The sequence below is a fragment of the Mauremys reevesii genome, linkage group 23, assembly GCF_016161935.1.
Source record: "Mauremys reevesii isolate NIE-2019 linkage group 23, ASM1616193v1, whole genome shotgun sequence".
In the NCBI taxonomy this organism is placed as follows: Eukaryota; Metazoa; Chordata; order Testudines; family Geoemydidae; genus Mauremys; species Mauremys reevesii.
The window spans coordinates 12,825,329-12,842,744 of NC_052645.1; the positions used below are offsets into that span (position 1 = coordinate 12,825,329).

Here is a 17,416-nt window from a genome sequence, read left to right on the forward strand (position 1 = left end):
GTGCCCTATATAACATTTTCTTGTGATGGTAATTCACATTAAAAAGTCATCTCCTTTACTATTCTGGTGCAAGACAAACTATAACCCTATCCCCGCGCTGAGATCTTACAGCATACAAATGGCATCTTAGAAGAAATCACAGTAATTTGGTTTGCAATAGCCCATTTCTCTCCTAATCCTGTATAACAGTATTTTCCTGTCGGGTGGGGGAAGAAGAAAGATGTGAAACAATCAGCGTAAGCATTTATTTCACGAGCGTTCGGGGTAACTGCTCACCAGATTTTGTGGCGCAGCCTCACACTCCCCACAGCAGGCTTTGCAATTTCCCATCAAGTTCCCTTAAGACTGTAAAATGTAGAGCTGCATGGACAGATTTTGTATGTCGTGGACTGATGCCTAGTGCTCAGAGTTGAAAACTACTAGGCCTAAACTGGCCATGAATAAATTTAGGCTGGAAATTAAGATGTCCAACCGTCAGAGGAGAGAGGTTCTGCAGCAGCCTTCTACTAGAAGTGGAGCAAACAGCCTAACTAGTTGTAAGATAGATCTTGATAAAGTTATTACAGGGATGATGACAGGACAAGGACTGAACTCAGCGATCCAGGAGATTCCTTCCAGTCCCATGTTCCTGAGTCAAAATTCCTACCTCCCGTTGATTACTGTGGCATTGGCAAGTCATTTCTATGTCTCACTTCCCCCTAGTTCTGAAAACACGGGAACTACACACCAGTCTCACAGGAGTGTTGTGAGGATTAAATAAATCTGATAAAATGCCCTGAGGCCTTTGGTAAGCACTAGAACAGCCCAAAGTCATATTAGTCATAATTCAACAGAAACTCAATATGTTCTAAAACGCAGCACAGAGGCTGTAGCAAGGATTGTCCGAACAGGTGTTCAGGCAACATGGCTCCATAACCTATTACACACACTGCACTGCAGAGCTGAGTCATGCTTCACTTTAGGGCCCTGTTTGCAGGTCTGTTGCAAAATGCCTTGCTAACTTAAAGGGAAGCCATTTTAATGCTCTGGCTGCTCTGTTTAAACACAGATTTTGTAATGTGGATGAATTGGCAGCCCGGTTGAAAACCACTTTGCCCTATGTGATGAAGACAGCTACAGGGCAGAGTGGAGGAAATATCGTGAGAAATGTTTCCTAGCCTAGGCAGAGAAAACCAGCATCAATTGTAAGCCTTTTGGGGCAGAAATCATCTTTTTGGTCTGTGTTTGTACAGCCCCTAGCACCATGGGGGCCTGGTCCATAACTAGGGTATCTAGGAGGTATGGTGCTACAAATAGAAAATCATATGCATGGTTTGAGAGCAATTTAAATGCAACGAACCATGTAAAGCCTGCTGCACTGAAGTGGTCTTCAACTGTCTCAGGTTTCTCCTGACAGTTCAGGTCCCCATGTAGTCAAGGCCTTTCAGCCATGGGTCCATCAGCTCCAAATCCTAGACAAACCCAGTAGAGAACTTCTGACTCCATGGAACTGCCCTGCCCTGAAGGTTTAAAATACACTTTGGTCAAGCTTTGTATTACTGCATTTGGATGCTGTCTCAAGTCTCATCCCCATCGCACATTAGCTTGGTAGTGGGTACTTTTGAGACATCCAAAGTGCTTTTAGGTTCCCCTTCACCTTATAAAAGTCATTCCTCAGAACATTAGATTTAATAAATTCGGATATGCACAGCCTCGGTGATCAAAACACTAGGTCAATTTTCTGATATATTTCACCATGGACAATGTTACTTCGGTATCCCTACAAAATAGCCAGTTTGTATTTCTGCCTCCTAGTAGCTTGCTAATATCTTGGAACCTATCTTTAGCCTTGAGTGCAGCATGGATGTCTTACCAGAATTTAGCTGAACTACGCTAAGCTTCTGTTCACTTCAGCTCTCCAGTTTATTCTGCGTTCCTTAACATTTAGACTGTTTTCTAAGGAATGTTTTTCCTCCTTTAAAGTCACTATCATGACAAAACCCCTGTTTTCTCTTACCCACACCACTAAAACCTCAAGCTATTAAAACTTACTTTAAAGATCTAGTTTGCCCAAGCTTCATGTCATAACTACTCCTGTCACTTATGAGAAGGATGGAAATTAGTTTCCATTGCTCATATCATGCTTCAACAATCTGGTTACTCATACAGCAGGGGGATGGTCAAATCCTCACCAAAAACTATTTCATTCAAGTCATATAATGCCATATTAGGTATTCATGAGAGACAAGGTGGGGGAGGGAATATATTTTCTTGGACCAACTTCTGTTGGTGAGAGAGACAAGTGTTCAAGCTTACACAGAGCTCTTCTTCAGGTATTCATGGCATTTTACAGAGAAATAAAAATGTAGGTCTCCGTCACAGCATTAGCAGAAATATTTTCGTTAAGGTATTACAAATGCTATGTTTTGCAACAAAAAGTTGGTACACCCTACACTTTGGGTCTGATAATGACCTCTTAAAAGCTCACCCTGGGCAAGCTGCTGGCTAGGAGCCCTATTAAGGAAGTCGACAAGCAAGGTTGCTTCGTAAGTCCAACATCCACATCTGCTGGAATTTTCATAACGTCTGTTAGTCTATAAGGTGCCACAGGATTCTTTGTTGCTTTTACAGATCCAGACTAACACGGCTACCCCTCTGATACATATCAGCCAGTTTGGTATCCAAGAAGCCTCAGATTGGTCCATTTAGTCCTGACGAATTGATACCACTGGAGATGAAAGAGTTAATCTCCAGCCATCCAAGGACACAGGGAGAACCCAAGTGCATAAAGCTATTTGTATGAAACACGAGAAGTCACCAAGTGTTCCTGAGTTTCACTCTGAGCGAATGGAACATGTAACCAGTTACGTCACTGAAGGATAGACCAAGATCCAAGCACCGCTGATTAAAAGATTTCAGAGTAGCAGCCGTGTTAGTCTGTATCCGCAGAAAGACCAGGAGTACTTGTGGCACCTTAGAGACTAACATGTTTATTTCAGCATAAGCTTTTGTGGGCTGTAAATGTGTTAGTCTCTAAGGTGCCACAAGTACTCCTGTTCTTTTTACTGTTTCAAAGCAATTCCTTTATTAGCCACACCACTGAACCCCTCAGACAGTGTCCATAAGATTCTTTAAGAAGAGAGTATCAGAGGGGTAGCTGTGTTAGTCTGGGTCTGTAAAAGCAGCAAAGAATCCTGTGGCACCTTATAGACTAACAGCCGTTTTGCAGCATGAGCTTTCATGGGTGAATACCCACTTCGTCGGATGCAAGTGATATTTATGAAGAGATATTGCAGACTTTCCTTAATATACTACACATGGGACCTTAGCTCTCAACTTCCCACCCTCTCCTAGTACCTAAAGTGCAGTATGACCTGGACTGGGGAGCCCACTGGAACATTTCTATTCTTTCCAGTTAACATCCCTGACATTTTTCCTGTTTTACTAAAGCTTTGTCTAGACTAGGAGCACGGGTGTGTTGTTCGAACACATTAGCTAGTGATCTAGAAGTCTAGTGTAGATATGGGTGAGCGGCGGGTGCTCACGCACACAATAAATCATTTGAAAGCTTTTTATGTCTATTTTAAGATGAGGTATGACATGGAGCTGCTGAAATAACACATTAAAATGATCACTTTTAAATATTTGCAGGTTTCTGTTAGTTTAATGACTCAATGCATTATTACATAACATTGGATTTGTGACCTTAAAGCATCTCGACAATAATTTAAAGGGTGAAATAAACTCTACTAATAAATGTGTACAGGTATCATTGACATTTAATAGCGCTGGTGACATTTCTAGTCAACATCACTATCTTGTTCAGCATTATGATCTCGGTGGAGAGTGCATGGGTTACTGTTAAATACTATGCACTCGGCAATTGAGCGGCACCTTCTCTGAATGTCTTCTGAAGGATGATACTCACTGCTGGCTGACCTATGGGCCTCTTTATCTATCAGCCGAAGGACAAATTCCTGCACCAACTGGGGCACAAAAGTAGCTGGTCTCTGTAAATTACAATCACCTGTCTTTGGATAATATTCCGAGGCTTTCATTTTGGCTATTTCAGACCGAAGGATTGAAGCAGCATTATACAAAACCACTTGTTCGTTTGAAAGCCGATCATCAGGTTCACTCGCTGGAAGCCCATCCAAAAACCAGTTGGCTGATTTAAGGGCCTGCTTCAGGTTACTAGAAGCTTGGATAGCGTCAGCTAATGTTATCGCGCTGCATAGAACAACGGTAGACTTGCCTTGTCCGTGCTGTGCTTGGAATGAAATTGCAGACCCATAGTGTTTTACTAATCTTGCCTGTAATTTGCTACTGGAATAGCTTGCAGTTCCTGTCTCTGAGGGAAGTAGGGCTTTGTATCTTTGAAGCATCTTGGATAGGAGAAGAGCTTTCTTGTTGTCCATAAGATCATTGTCTATCTCTTCAACCAGCTGATAAAATGCAATGTCATAAGGTGACTGTATTGTTGATTGTTTTGCTTTAAGATTGGTTTTACTCAAGTAGGAAGAAATGCATGTTGAGTGATAAATGGCCTCCTTAGCGATCAAGTCTTCCACCAACACTCTGCGCAACATGTCAGCATCTCCTCTTTGAAGGGCCGCTTCCCTCAGATTGGCTGCTCTCTCAAATGTTTCTATTCTATGAAGTTTCTTGTCTCTCTTATGTGTTTTTCTCAGGCAAACAATGCAACAGGAACTGGAGGATGTGCTTATAGACTCGGATGAACATGACGCTCTCTGATCAGATTCAGAGTCGGTTTTCCTCCCTGGGTCCAACGTAACTCTGACATGTGCCAAATTTGACTTGCTTGTGTATTTCTGAAAGCAACCCCTGTGACAGAGGATTGGTGGCACAGCGTCTAAACTGGAAAACTCACCCAGTAGCCGCCAATACAATTCATCTCTCCTGGCTTCTGCTGCCAGCACCACAGAGATCTGGCCAGCGCTGGTGGCTTTTGACAGTTTTGCATTCTTTTGATTTTCTTGACAAACAACACATTTTTCAAAGTTTGTGGACAGTCTTTTTTTCTTTGATCTAAGCTTTAAGGGGCTTGTATCCTCCATGTCTTCACATACCGTAACTGCCCTGCAGAGGTAAAATTCCCAAAGTATATTGTTAGCATTGCTCTCACCACTACCACTATTTTTCATTTTCTACTAGTATATAGACTTGTGCTAACTTGGATCTACATTAATACAAAAATTGCCATTTTTGCTTAGTGAGCACTTTGAAGCTGTGGATTGTCATCTCTAACACTAACACTGACCGGTGCATAAATGTCACTGAATTAAAAAAACTAATTTCTGGAATATTTCAAAGACTCATACTGCAGGCATATGCAATTACAGATTCAAACCTTCTGCCGTGCAGACTAGATGCTACATTGTATGTACACTGGCACACAAATGAAGAAGCATTAAATTATGAATTCACATATATTTATATAAGACCGGCCATACTGGGTCGGACCAATGGTCCATCTATCCCAGTATCCTGTCTCTGGCAGCAGCCAGTGCCAGATGCTTCAGAGGGAATGAACAGAACAGAGCAATTTTGAGTGATTCATCATCCCATCATCCAGTCCCAGCTTCTGGCAGTTTGGGGTTTAGGGACACCTGAAGCATGAGGTTGTGTCCCTGACCATCTTGGATAATAGCCATTGATGGGTCTAGCCCACATTAACTTATCTAATTCTTTTTTGAACCCTGTTATACTTTTGGCCTTTACAACATCCCATGGCAATGAGTTCCACAGGTTAACTGTCCGTGTGTAAAGAAATAATTTCATTGGGTGACTCCTAGCTCTTGTGTTATGCAAAGGGGTAAATAACCCTTCCCTATTCGCTTTCTCCACACCATTCATGCTTTTATAGACCTCTAGCATATCCCCCTGACCCCTTAAACATCTTTTCCAAGCTGAACAGTCCATCTTTTTAATCTCTCCTCCTATGGAAACTGCTCCATACCCCGAATCATTTTTGTTGCCCTCCTCTGTTTTCCAATTCTAGTATCTTTTTAGTGGGGGTGTGACCAGAACTACATGCAATATTCAGCATGTGCGAGTACTGATGGATTGATACAATGGCATTATGGTATTATCTATCCCTTTCCTAATGATTCCCAACACTCTGTTAGCTTTTTTGACTGTCATTGCACATTCAGCAAATATTTTCAAGGAACTATCCAAGATGAGTCCAAGATCTCTTTCTTGAGTAGTAACAGCTAATTTAGACCCTATCATTTCATATGTATAGTTGGGATTATTTTTTCCAATGTGCATCACTTTGCATTTATCCACACTGTATTGCATCTGCCATTTTGTCACGCCCTTTTGAGAGATTCTTTTGAAATTCTTCACAGTCTGCTTTGGACTTAACTATGTTCAGTAATTTTATGTCATCTACAACTTTTGCCACCTACCTGTTCCAAATCATTTACCAATATGCTGAACAGCACAGGTCCCAGTACAGATACCCTCTATTTATGTCTCATTACTGAACACTGATAATTTATTCCTACCCTTTGTTTTCTTTTAATCAGTTCCTGACCCATGAGAGGTCCTTCGCATTTATCCTATAGAATTGTGGGACTGGAAGGGATCTCAAAAGGTCATCTAGTCCAGTCCCCTGCACTCAAGGGAGGATTACATAATAGCTAGACCACTCCAGACAGGTGTTTGTCTCACCTGTTCTTAAAAACCTCCAATGATGGAGACTCCACAACCTCCCTAGGCATTTTGTTCCAGTGCTTAACCACCCTGACAGGACTGTTCCAACCTATACCCCCCTTACTGCAATTGATTCTTGTCCTAGCCTCAGAAATTAAGAACAATTTTTCACCTTCCTCCTTGTAACCTTTTACACACTTGAAAACTGTTATGTCCCACCTCAGTCTTCTCCTCTCCAGACTAAACAAACCCCCTTTTTCTATTTTTCCTCACAGGTTGTTTTCTAGCCCTTTAATCAGTGTTGCTGCTCTGGACTTTCTCCAACGTGTCCACATGGTTCCTGAACTGTGGTGCAGTTTGACAATACTCCAGTTGAGGCCTTATCAGTACAGAGTAGAGCAGAAAAAATACTTCTCGTGTCTTGCTTACACCACTCCTGCTGATTTATCCCAGAACGATGTTTGCTTTTTTTGTAACACTGTTATATTGTTGATTCAGATTTAGCTTGTGATCTACTAACCCCCAGGTACCTTCCCACGGTCCTCCTTCCTAGGCAGTCATTTCACATGTGCGCAATTGACTGCTCCTTTCTAAGTGGAGTACTTTGCATTTTTCGTTATTGAATTTCATCCTATTTACCCCAGATCATTTTGATCCAAAGCACTTACCCGTCCCAGTTTGGTATCATCCACAAACTTTATAGTGTATGGTCTGTGCCATTATCTAATCATTTATGAAGATATTGAATAGAACTGGATCCCGGAGCAATCCCTGTGGGAGTCCACTCAATATTGCCTTCCAGCTTGACTGTGAACAGTTTTCCAACCACCATATGCACCCACCTTATAGTAGCTCCATCTACACTATGCCTCCATACTTTGCTTAAGAGCCTTTGTCAAAGGCTTTCTGAAAGTCCAAGTATACTATATCCACTGGATCACCTTTCTCCTTCAAAGAATTGTAATAGAGTGGTGAGGCAGGATTTCCCTTTACAAAAGTCCTGTTGACTCTTCTCCCACGTAACGTGTGTATGTGTTTGACAAGTTTGTTCTTAACCATTGTTTCATCCAATCTGCCTGGTCCTGAAGTTAGGCTCGCTGGCCTGTAATTGCCAGCAATGCCTCTGGAGCCTTTTTTAAAAATAGGCTTTACATTAACTATCCTCCAGTCATGTGGTAAAAAGGCTGGTTTTAGTGATCCTCCCCTACTGACTCCTGTCTGGGACAATTCCTCAGATCAGTTACCTAAAAAGGAATGGATGGGGTGCAGGGATCTCCCCCAAATCTTCTGCAGTGAAAACCAACTAAATGTAGCTTCTCTGCAATGGTCTTGTCTTCCTTGGTATCCCCCTTTAGTGCTTCCTGCTTCTCTACTTAAACTATTTACTACTACTACTCATGCACAACCTTCACTGGGGGACTGATCTGGCCAGCCAATTTCATCCAAATATAGAAAATCAGAGGTATTCACCATTTTCCCTAGATATTAAGCAGCTTCATCATTCCTGATGAAAATATTTGCCTATGCAAACCCAATAAAGGTCTTAATACCTTGTCATTGGATGGGTTAGACTCAAGCAACACACTAAGCTGTTGCAATGAACAGTAAAAACTGTAATCAGGCCTGCTGGAAGTGTTTCTGGAACTGTGCAAAATTTGACAGTGTTGCAGCTGTGCTAGTCCCAGGATATTGAAACAAGGTGGAGGAGTTAATTTTTCTTGGACCAACTTGTTAGTGAAAGAGAAGCTTTTGAGATACGCTGACCTCTTTTCAAGACAAAGAGCTCAAAAGCTGGTCTGTTTCACCATGCAGAAGTTGCACCAAGAAAAGATTCTCTCATCTACCTTGTCTCAAAAATGATACTCATTAAGGTACCATTGTTTCACCTCACCTACAGGCTAACAGCATCGCCTGGGAACTGGTCCTGTTTTGAGCAGGGGGTTGGACTAGATGACCTCCTGAGGTCCCTTCCAACCCTGATATTCTGATTCTATGACAGCTCCTCATCTAAGCTTTCAAATGATATAGGATATGGGCAAGTACATTAAACTGCACAAATAAGGCCCACTCTGTAGCATTGCCACACACCTAAAAGGCATGTACTAAGCTGAATTAAAGCCTAGGATGTAATTAGCAGTTCAACATATTCAGGTAATACAGTCAATGGAACTTTCAGAATGTGTTATCCCAGGGATTCTCAACCTTTGTCTTTCTGAGGCCCCCACAAAACAGTATAAAAACTCCACGGCCCAGCTGTGCCGCAACTGGCTTTCTGCACAAAAAAGCCCGGGCAAGCATTAAGGGGTAGCAAGCAGGGCAATTGCCTGAGGCCCCCACAAAGCTATGTTGCTCAGGCTTTGGCTTCAGCCCCATGCAACGAGGCTTCAGCTTTCTGCCCTCGGTCCCACCCCAACGAGTAACTCTGGCCCTTCCGAAACCTGCTCACGGCCCCCAGGAGGGACAGACCCCTGGGTTCAGAACCACTGTGTTAGCCAACATGTTCTAACACGACACCATAATAATCCTAGACTAGGCAAACCTGAGTTAAGGCTACACTGACAAAAATAAGACATGCGACTCACGAGGGGCAGCAGTTGTGGAAAATGTAGTGAGAAGAGGTTACAGAACATGGTGAGATGAAATTTTACACATTTGAGTCCTCTGTAGATCAATTTCCACCACTAATGCCACCAGTGGGATCTACACCTGGGGGTATCTGTGGCTGGGTGGATTGGTTTAAATAAAGGCAATTTAAAGCATGATTTAAATCACCCAGTGGAAAGCCTGTTTAAATGACTGATTTTAATCAATATTTCCATTTGTATTTCAGTTATTGTCTAAAGAAAGTTGATATAACCATTAAAACATGTTGATTTAAAACTAAATAGAAAAGCCTTTACACCAGATTTGGTCCATCATTTTCATTAACTAGAATAGTACACTATGAGTAAACATGTATTTAAGCAATTATATAGCTTAATATTTTCAGATTTTTAGTAATTTATAGTCTATTTTTAGTACAGCAAATGGTGGGTGATATTAATTGCTTATTTGCTAATTAAGTATACAAGATGTGTCAAACTGCTTTAAATGGTAACTGAAATTTTAACACACAAAACAGCATATAATTTAAATTTTTATTAAACAAAACAAGTCCTTAATACAGTACACAACCTATTCTGCCATATCTATAAAGCTTGACCTCAGAAGCAAGATTTTCCCCTGTTCCTTTCTTTACATAGGAAAGCAGCCTTTAAAAGTTTTTGATAGAGACTTATGGATTCAGTCTATTTATTAAAACACTTGAGATTATTTTAAATTTAGGCCTTAACATACTTTGTATTAAACTCAGATTTCATTTAATAGATTGAGAAATTACAATTGAAATAGAAAAGGGAATAAAAGATACTATCCACTCAAAAAAATAGGAGACCAGGGCAGGAACGTGAAGAGGAACTGCGGGGATCCTGTTGGAAAATGGATCCAAACGAGAACTCAAATATGGAACCTGAAAGAGTGAACCAGCCACTTCTTCATTTTACCTGGAGAAAGAGTAAAGCTAGGGGTCAGTGGTTTTGTTTTACTGGATTTTCCTAGGTATTTTAAACAAAATATCAGTGTTAGTGAGAGACAGGACAGGGTCATGGTTAAAGCCTATGACTAATCAAGAGACCTGCCGTATTTCCCCCTCACCCCTTCCCTTCAGTAGTATCAGGCTAATGTTGATTTTTCCCAGGGAACGTAGCTAAATTGAATTCAAGAATAACTACAAATCTTAATGAAAATGCACACATGGAAGTACAAATGATTTCCAAAAAGGTAAGGCTGTATTGTAGGGATGCCACTCCCTCTCACTTTGCCATAAGATTAAATCATGACCCCCAACCCCACAGCTATGGGAGACTACTTCATAGTAGGGGAGAGGGATAGCTCAGGGTTGTGAGCTCAATCCTTGAGGGGGCCACTTAGGGATCTGGGGCAAAAATCAGTACTTGGTCCTGCTAGTGAAGGCAGGGGGCTGGACTCAACCTTTCAAGGTCCCTTCCAGTTCTAGGAGATATACCTATCTCCAATTATTATTATTATTTTTTTAATAGGTGTCAAGATCCTCTCTGCTTCAGGATTCCTGTCTTCCACTGCTCTGCTGCAGTACCCAAACTAGCCAGCCTCAATCTCCCATAACTTCCAGTAGAGAAGACAGAGTCACAAAAATGAGAGATTACTTTTTAGGTCATCTCAATCCATCCTCAATGAATTTAGACACCATGGGAACAAACTGAGCATATATATTCCAGGGTGTAATCAAAGCCCCACGGTAGTGATTTATGCAAGCCCCAGATTCTCATCCTTTTCAGCAAGGCAAGTTTTTTGTAGTTTCAATTTCCTCACACAAGTTATAATCTACATTTGAGGACCACACCATGCTCACACAAGTTCAGGTCCAGTCTATCCCAAATGCCTTAGAAGCTACACGTCTCGAAGGCTAACCTTTTGCTGGCTAAACCGAGTAATTTCTCTGGATAGCTACAGTGACATGAAACTTCTATGCTGAACTAAGGTATTTTACATCTGATTCCATACAGCTCTTGATAGCAGAAAACTAAAAGAAAATCTACATATCTATGAACAAGTAATGGACAGTACACACTACTCACCTTTTCAACTGATGTAACACAGCATCTGAAGCTAGAAGAAAACAAAAAGTTTGCAGATGAGTTGATGATTCATCCCTGTAACATCAGATTTCCTCACTGAAGTGTGTTTTAACACTCATATCTACAAGCCTGGCAATAAAGAAGCTATTTAACTGATGCAATGTCTCCTGCATGGTTTATCTCCTCAGTCACAGTCCGAAGACTCAGAGAAGCAGTAGGAATATGCAGGCTGCAGGCCAGAGGCCCGGCTTCTTCTCCAACGTCGTGGAATGGGACTATACGTCATGGAGCCCGAAGGCCTACGCTCCCGTACGCCACACGGGCAGAGCCAAGAGAGAGCAACTTCTCCGGATGCCCACGTTGGATTGAAATAATGCACTCCGGAGCACCATTTTACACTAGTCCATACACAACTCAACTACCCACCCACTTAGCTTCCCAGATGCTAAACTTGACTGAATTCCAACCCCCATCAATGCAGTGGCCCCAAACGCGCAGTGCATCAGTTACACAAATGTGCTAGACAGACCTTTGACCAAATGGACCACACAAAGGCTGTTTTATGAACACTGAAATGGGGGTGATGTAGGTAAACTAGAATTCATATTTGATCTATATCAAAATGGAAATTTTTATGGACCAAAACAAACATCTATAGTCAGCCACTGAAAAGGCAAAGGGACTACAACATAGCTTCTAGATTTCAATTATATGCATTGGGAACACTGCTGTTGACACAAGATTTCAAATATACCACTCCATGCTCCCCCAAGTCTGATCCTGCAGACACACAACAGAATACTCCTTTGTGGTGAGAAAGTTGGATCATCACCTTTAGTTACAAGCAAGTTGGACTTTGTTATCCTTGCTCATCCGTCTACATCTCCAGGATCCCATGTTATTTTGGGTAAACTGCGCTACCATGCAGACCCAGCCCAAGTGTGCAAGAAAACAATGCTAGGGAGTGGAAGGGTACCTTTATGAACACACACAAAATTATAAGTGATACAAGTTCTCACCTTGTGGGCAGGCATGCGCTGCTTGCAAAGCTGCTGAAACAGAAGGAAACAACATGTTAGAACAACTGAGTGAATCCCTGCTCAGGCTGCCTAATGGAATTTGATAGGGTTGCAGAACATGGCTTCCTAGAGTGAAGAAGCCATCCAGGTAATGCAATGTCTCCTGCATGGTTTATCTCCTCAGTCACAGTCCGAAGACTCAGAGAAGCAGTAGGAATATGCAGGCTGCAGACCAGACGCCCGGCTTGTTCTCCAACGTCGTGGAATGGGACTATACGTCATGGAGCCCGAAGGCCTACGCTCCCGTATGCCACACGGGCAGAGCCAAGAGAGAGCAACTTCTCCGGATGCCCACGTTGGATTGAAATAACGCACTCCGGAGCACCGTTTTACACTAGTCCATACACAACTCAACTACCCACCCACTTAGCTTCCCAGATGCTAAACGTGACTGAATTCCAACCCCCATCAATGCAAGTGGCCCCAAACCCGCAGTGCATCAGTTACACAAATGTGCTAGACAGACCTTTGACCAAATGGACCACACAAAGGCTGTTTTATGAACACTGAAATGGGGGGTGATGTAGGTAAACTAGAATTCATATTTGATCTATATCAAAATGGAAATTTTTATGGACCAAAACAAACATCTATAGTCAGCCACTGAAAAGGCAAAGGGACTACAACATAGCTTCTAGATTTCAATCATATGCATTGGGAACACTGCTGTTGACACAAGATTTCAAATATACCACTCCATGCTCCCAAGTCTGATCCTGCAGACACACAACAGAATACTCCTTTGGGGTGAGAAAGTTGGATCATCACCTTTAGTTACAAGCTTATTATCCTTGCTCAGCCTTCTACATCTCCAGGATCCCATGTTATTTTGAGTAAACTGCGCTACCATGCAGACCCAGCCCAAGCGTGCAAGAAAACAATGCTAGGGAGTGGAAGGGTACCTTTATGAACACACAGAAAATTATAAGTGACAAGTTCTCACCTTGTGGGCAGGCATGCGCTGCTTGCAAAGCTGCTGAAATAGAAACAAACAACATGTTAGAACAACTGAGTAACTCCCTGCTCAGTCTGCCTAATGCAGTTTGATGGGATTGCAAAACATGGCTTCCCAGAGTGAAGAAGCCATCCAGGTAATGCAATGTCTCCTGCATGGTTTATCTCCTCAGTCACAGTCCAAAGACTCAGAGAAGCAGTAGGAATATGCAGGCTGCAGACCAGAGGCCTGGCTTGTTCTCCAACGTCGTGGAATGGGACTATACGTCATGGAGCCCGAAGGCCTACGCTCCCGTACGCCACACGGGCAGAGCCAAGAGAGAGCAACTTCTCCGGATGCCCACGTTGGACTGAAATAACCTGCTCTAGTCCATACACAACTGAACCAGTCACCCACTTAGCCTCCCAGATGCTAAACTTGACTGAATGCAGTCGCCCAAAAAAATGGGATGATGTAGGTGAGCTAGAATTCAATGGAAATTTGTATGGACCAAAACAAACATCTATCATCAGTCACTGAAAAGGGAAAGGGACTATTACAAAATCATATATGCATTGAATCACAGAATACACTGGTCTACAATTTTTGAGAAGTCGTCTGCTTCAGAGATAAAATGTGCTATTTATTATGTATTTTGATGTGCTGAATTCAAATATGACAATTAAAACAACTGATTGGCTACTGTTTCTAAGATATTTAAGTTTTTACATTTTATGTCTATGTATATTGTGTAGATAGTAGAGTTTTAATCATAAATTGTAAACCTAGGTCTTTTCATGTGTTTATTTTGATAATAAATATGTCACCTCCCTGTTTATGTTTAACTTTAAAAATCAGCAAAAGGGTTATCTAACTAAAATTTATTATGAAACAAAAGGCAAAAAACTATTATGTACATAGTTTAGTCCTATTCAGTGTCTACTCACCTACCAGGAGATTCCACTGCTGTAGTCTGGAGCCCAACAGCTCTGCCTTACTCTTGGGTAGTTCCAAATCCCTGACAAGGTCATTCAGTTCTCCTTGTGTCATGAGGTGTGGTTCAGAGGAGGAGGATGGGAGAAAATGTGGGTCCTGTGACATTGATGGTTCAGGACCAGAAGTTTCAGCCTCTTCCTCAAGTGAGAATGATTCTGGTGCATCAGGAACCAGCAGTCCTTCTCGTGGGGTACTGGGCGTATAGCTGATGGAATGTTTGGATAAAGCACAGTCCACTTTTTCTTCTTTGACACACCTTTCCCAACTGGAGGCACCATGCAGAAGTAACAATTACTGGTATGATCTGTTGGCTCTCTCCAAATCATTGGCACTGCAAAAGGCATAGATTTCCTTTTCCTATTCAACCACTGGCGAAGATTTGTTGCACAAGTGTTGCAGCATATGTGTGGGGCCCACCTCTTGTCCTGATCTCCAATTTTGCAGCCAAAATAAAGGTGATAGGCTTTCTTAACCATAGTGGTTATACTGCGCTTTTGTGATGCAAAAGTCACTTCACCACAAATATAGCAGAAGTTATCTGCACTGTTCACACAAGTAGGAGGCATCTCTGCTCACTTTGGCTAAACAGAAATGTGTTCCTCTGCAAAATCAAACACTGACAAATAAGAGAGCACAACACTGTATGATTTCTAGAGCTGATATAGGGCAATTTGTTCAGCAGAGTGATGTAAGCTTCGTTATGATTGCATCATCCATGACTTCTAGGAATAACATGATGCAATTCATATCATGTATGATGCAATACCAGCTTCAGATAGCATCATTCATTGTTTTGCCTAAAAAGCAAGTACTGTCCAAACCCAGTCAAAGATTTATTCATAGATCCAGTCAAAGATGTATTTTAGTCATTTCTGGTTTAAATTGAGATTCCTTCCCTTTATAGCTCACTTATCCTCCGGCATTCCCAAGTCAAGGGTCATATATACTGACCCAATAGCATATCTTGAAAACTAGAGCCAATCAACAATTTTAAGCATCATTTTCGTTGTCAGCGACCCAGAATTAGTAAAGTTTGACTCCATTTATTTCAGAAGCATTTTGCCTGTAGAGCAGTGATATCAGGGTTGGAAGGGACCATCTAGTCCAACCCCCTGCTTAGAGCAAAACCAACCCCCAACTAAATTGAGAACACTGTTGCTGACACAAGATTTCAAATATACCACTCCATGCTCCCCCAAAAGCCTGATCCTGCAGACACACAACAGAGTGCTCCTCCACTGTTTCACCACCGATGGCTTTCTAACAGGGGCGGTCCAGGGTTCGTTAAACTTCGCTAACCTTGCTGAGCCCGTTACAGCTCCAGGAGCCCGCGTTATTTTGGGCAAAGCACGCTACCAGGCAGACCCAGCCCACGTGCGCAAGAGAACGATGGTCGGGAGCGGGAGGGGACCTTTGCGAACACGCAGGACGTTATCAGTGACACGAGTCCTCACCTCGCGGGCCAGGGGCGCGCTGCTTGCAAAGCTGCTGGAACCGAAGAAGGAAATGACCGGTTAGCCCGGGGCCAGGGGAGTTCCCCCAGCACAGCACGCGGCCTCCCCCCGCGAGAGGCCCCCGGGCCGAGCCCCAGGCTCCAGTCGCGGGCGGGCCCGGGGCTCCTGCTCTGCATTCGGGGGCGTCCCAGGGCCCATGCAGGCGCCAATCCCCCCCGCCCCAATCAGCGAAGCGGGCCCGCGAGCAATCACGATCCCCGCCGGCCGCCGTCCCCGACAGCGGCACGAACCCCCCGGCCCCAAGCCCGGCCCCTCCTTCGCCGCGGGCGGGAAAGGAATCCCGACCCCGCTGGGCCGCCGTCCGCTTCTCTCCCTCCCTCCCGCAACGCGCCCATCGCCGGGGCTTACGCACGCGCACCACTAGCCCCACCCGGGCCCGCTCCGCTCCGGTCACCCACCTCGCTCCGCGGGAAAAGAGCGAAGGAGGCGGGGCAACGAAAATTTATAGCGCCCGGGGCACGACGGGAAGAGCTGGTCCAGCGCGCATGCGCTGCAGCCGTGAGCCGGAAAGGGGTGGGGGCTTGCGTCGCTCGGGGCGGGCACAGGCGCCGGCGAGCGGCAGCCTGCGGCGCGTGCGCTGCGCCATAGCTCTCTGGTTGGGGGCGGTGGCTCCCTGAAGCGCATGCGTAATTCCCAGGGCGGGAAACCCAGGCAGCGCCCCCTGCAGGGGCGCCCTGTCCCTGCCCGAGGCCAGCGAGGGGAGGGGCAGTGGAAGGCAGGACTACACGGGGTGGTGTCACCCTTTGCCTCAGCCAAGGGCTCTTGCAATGAACTTGTAGGTGGCCTGAGGGTGACCAGACAGCACGTGTGAAAAATCAGGATGCGGGGCGGGGGGGGGGGGGGGGGATAGCAGCCTATATATGAAAAAAACCAAAACCCAAATCAGGACTGTCCCTAGGCAACTGGGACATCTGGTCACCCTAGGCGGCCTCAATGTGCGGCCCCACAGACTTTCCCCTCAAATAAATTAACTTCAGGACAAACAAACATGTACCTATACCCAGCCAAATCACTGCAGAGTGTGTGTGGGGGGGGGGGGGGGAGGGTTTCCTTTTTGTGTGGACTGGATAATAAAAATAATGCTGTGAAAAGTGAAATTTGCATGTTTGTTAATATCACCGAGTCTGGCCACTGCCAAATCCTGCCTGTGGGATTGCCCCCCCCTTCCCCCGTGGCGCTGCGAGCCCCGCGCCGCTCCCTTAGGCGGCTGGCAGCACGGCCCGACCGGAGGCAGAGGGCTCCTGCATTGCCTTGCTTCAAGGTACCCCCCCAGCAACTCCCATTGGCCGGGAACAGGGAACTGCTTCATGAGAGGTACCTGGAGGAACAGCAGCAGCAGAGCCCTGTGCCCACCCCCGCAACCCCAGCCCCAGGGGCCATGGTTCCGGCTGCTTCCTGGAGCAGCGTGGGGCCAGGCGCCTGCCCTGGCCCTGATGCGCGCCTCTGCCACCCCAGAGCTGCTCTAGGTAAATGGCACCGGGCCAGAGCTCACACCCCGCACCTGTCCTGCACCCCAATTCCCTGCCCTGAGCCCCCTGCCGCACCCTGCACGCCTCCTGCACCCAACTCCCTGCCCTG

At 44.5% G+C, this 17,416-nt stretch overlaps 1 protein-coding gene, 1 long non-coding RNA gene and 3 other non-coding genes across 5 annotated transcripts; all 5 read right to left on the bottom strand.

The window, feature by feature from the left end:
• Nucleotides 1-3,678: 3,678 nt before the first annotated feature.
• LOC120389357 lies at nucleotides 3,679-16,358 on the bottom strand. Its single transcript, XM_039511875.1, has 3 exons — nucleotides 16,237-16,358; nucleotides 15,779-15,812; nucleotides 3,679-5,079 (listed from the first exon to the last, which is right to left on the bottom strand). The coding sequence occupies exon 3, from the start codon at nucleotides 5,055-5,057 to the stop codon at nucleotides 3,780-3,782; it is 1,278 nt and encodes a 425-aa protein (XP_039367809.1). The 5' UTR covers nucleotides 5,058-5,079; nucleotides 15,779-15,812; nucleotides 16,237-16,358; the 3' UTR covers nucleotides 3,679-3,779.
• On the bottom strand, nucleotides 9,780-14,334 carry LOC120389358. Its single transcript, XR_005590888.1, has 5 exons — nucleotides 14,276-14,334; nucleotides 13,338-13,367; nucleotides 12,335-12,364; nucleotides 11,316-11,346; nucleotides 9,780-10,202 (listed from the first exon to the last, which is right to left on the bottom strand). It is a non-coding gene; the product is annotated as an uncharacterized LOC120389358 (long non-coding RNA).
• Nucleotides 11,474-11,679, bottom strand: LOC120389458. The gene has a single exon (XR_005590933.1). It is a non-coding gene; the product is annotated as a small nucleolar RNA SNORA73 family (small nucleolar RNA).
• Nucleotides 12,489-12,694, bottom strand: LOC120389459. Its single transcript, XR_005590934.1, has one exon. It is a non-coding gene; the product is annotated as a small nucleolar RNA SNORA73 family (small nucleolar RNA).
• LOC120389457 lies at nucleotides 13,492-13,697 on the bottom strand. The gene has a single exon (XR_005590932.1). It is a non-coding gene; the product is annotated as a small nucleolar RNA SNORA73 family (small nucleolar RNA).
• Nucleotides 16,359-17,416: the final 1,058 nt, after the last annotated feature.

Coding starts and splice junctions, on each gene's coding strand:
- LOC120389357 (XM_039511875.1), bottom strand. CDS start 5,057: ATGGAGGATACAAGCCCCTTAAAGCTTAGATCAAAGAAAAAAAGACTG.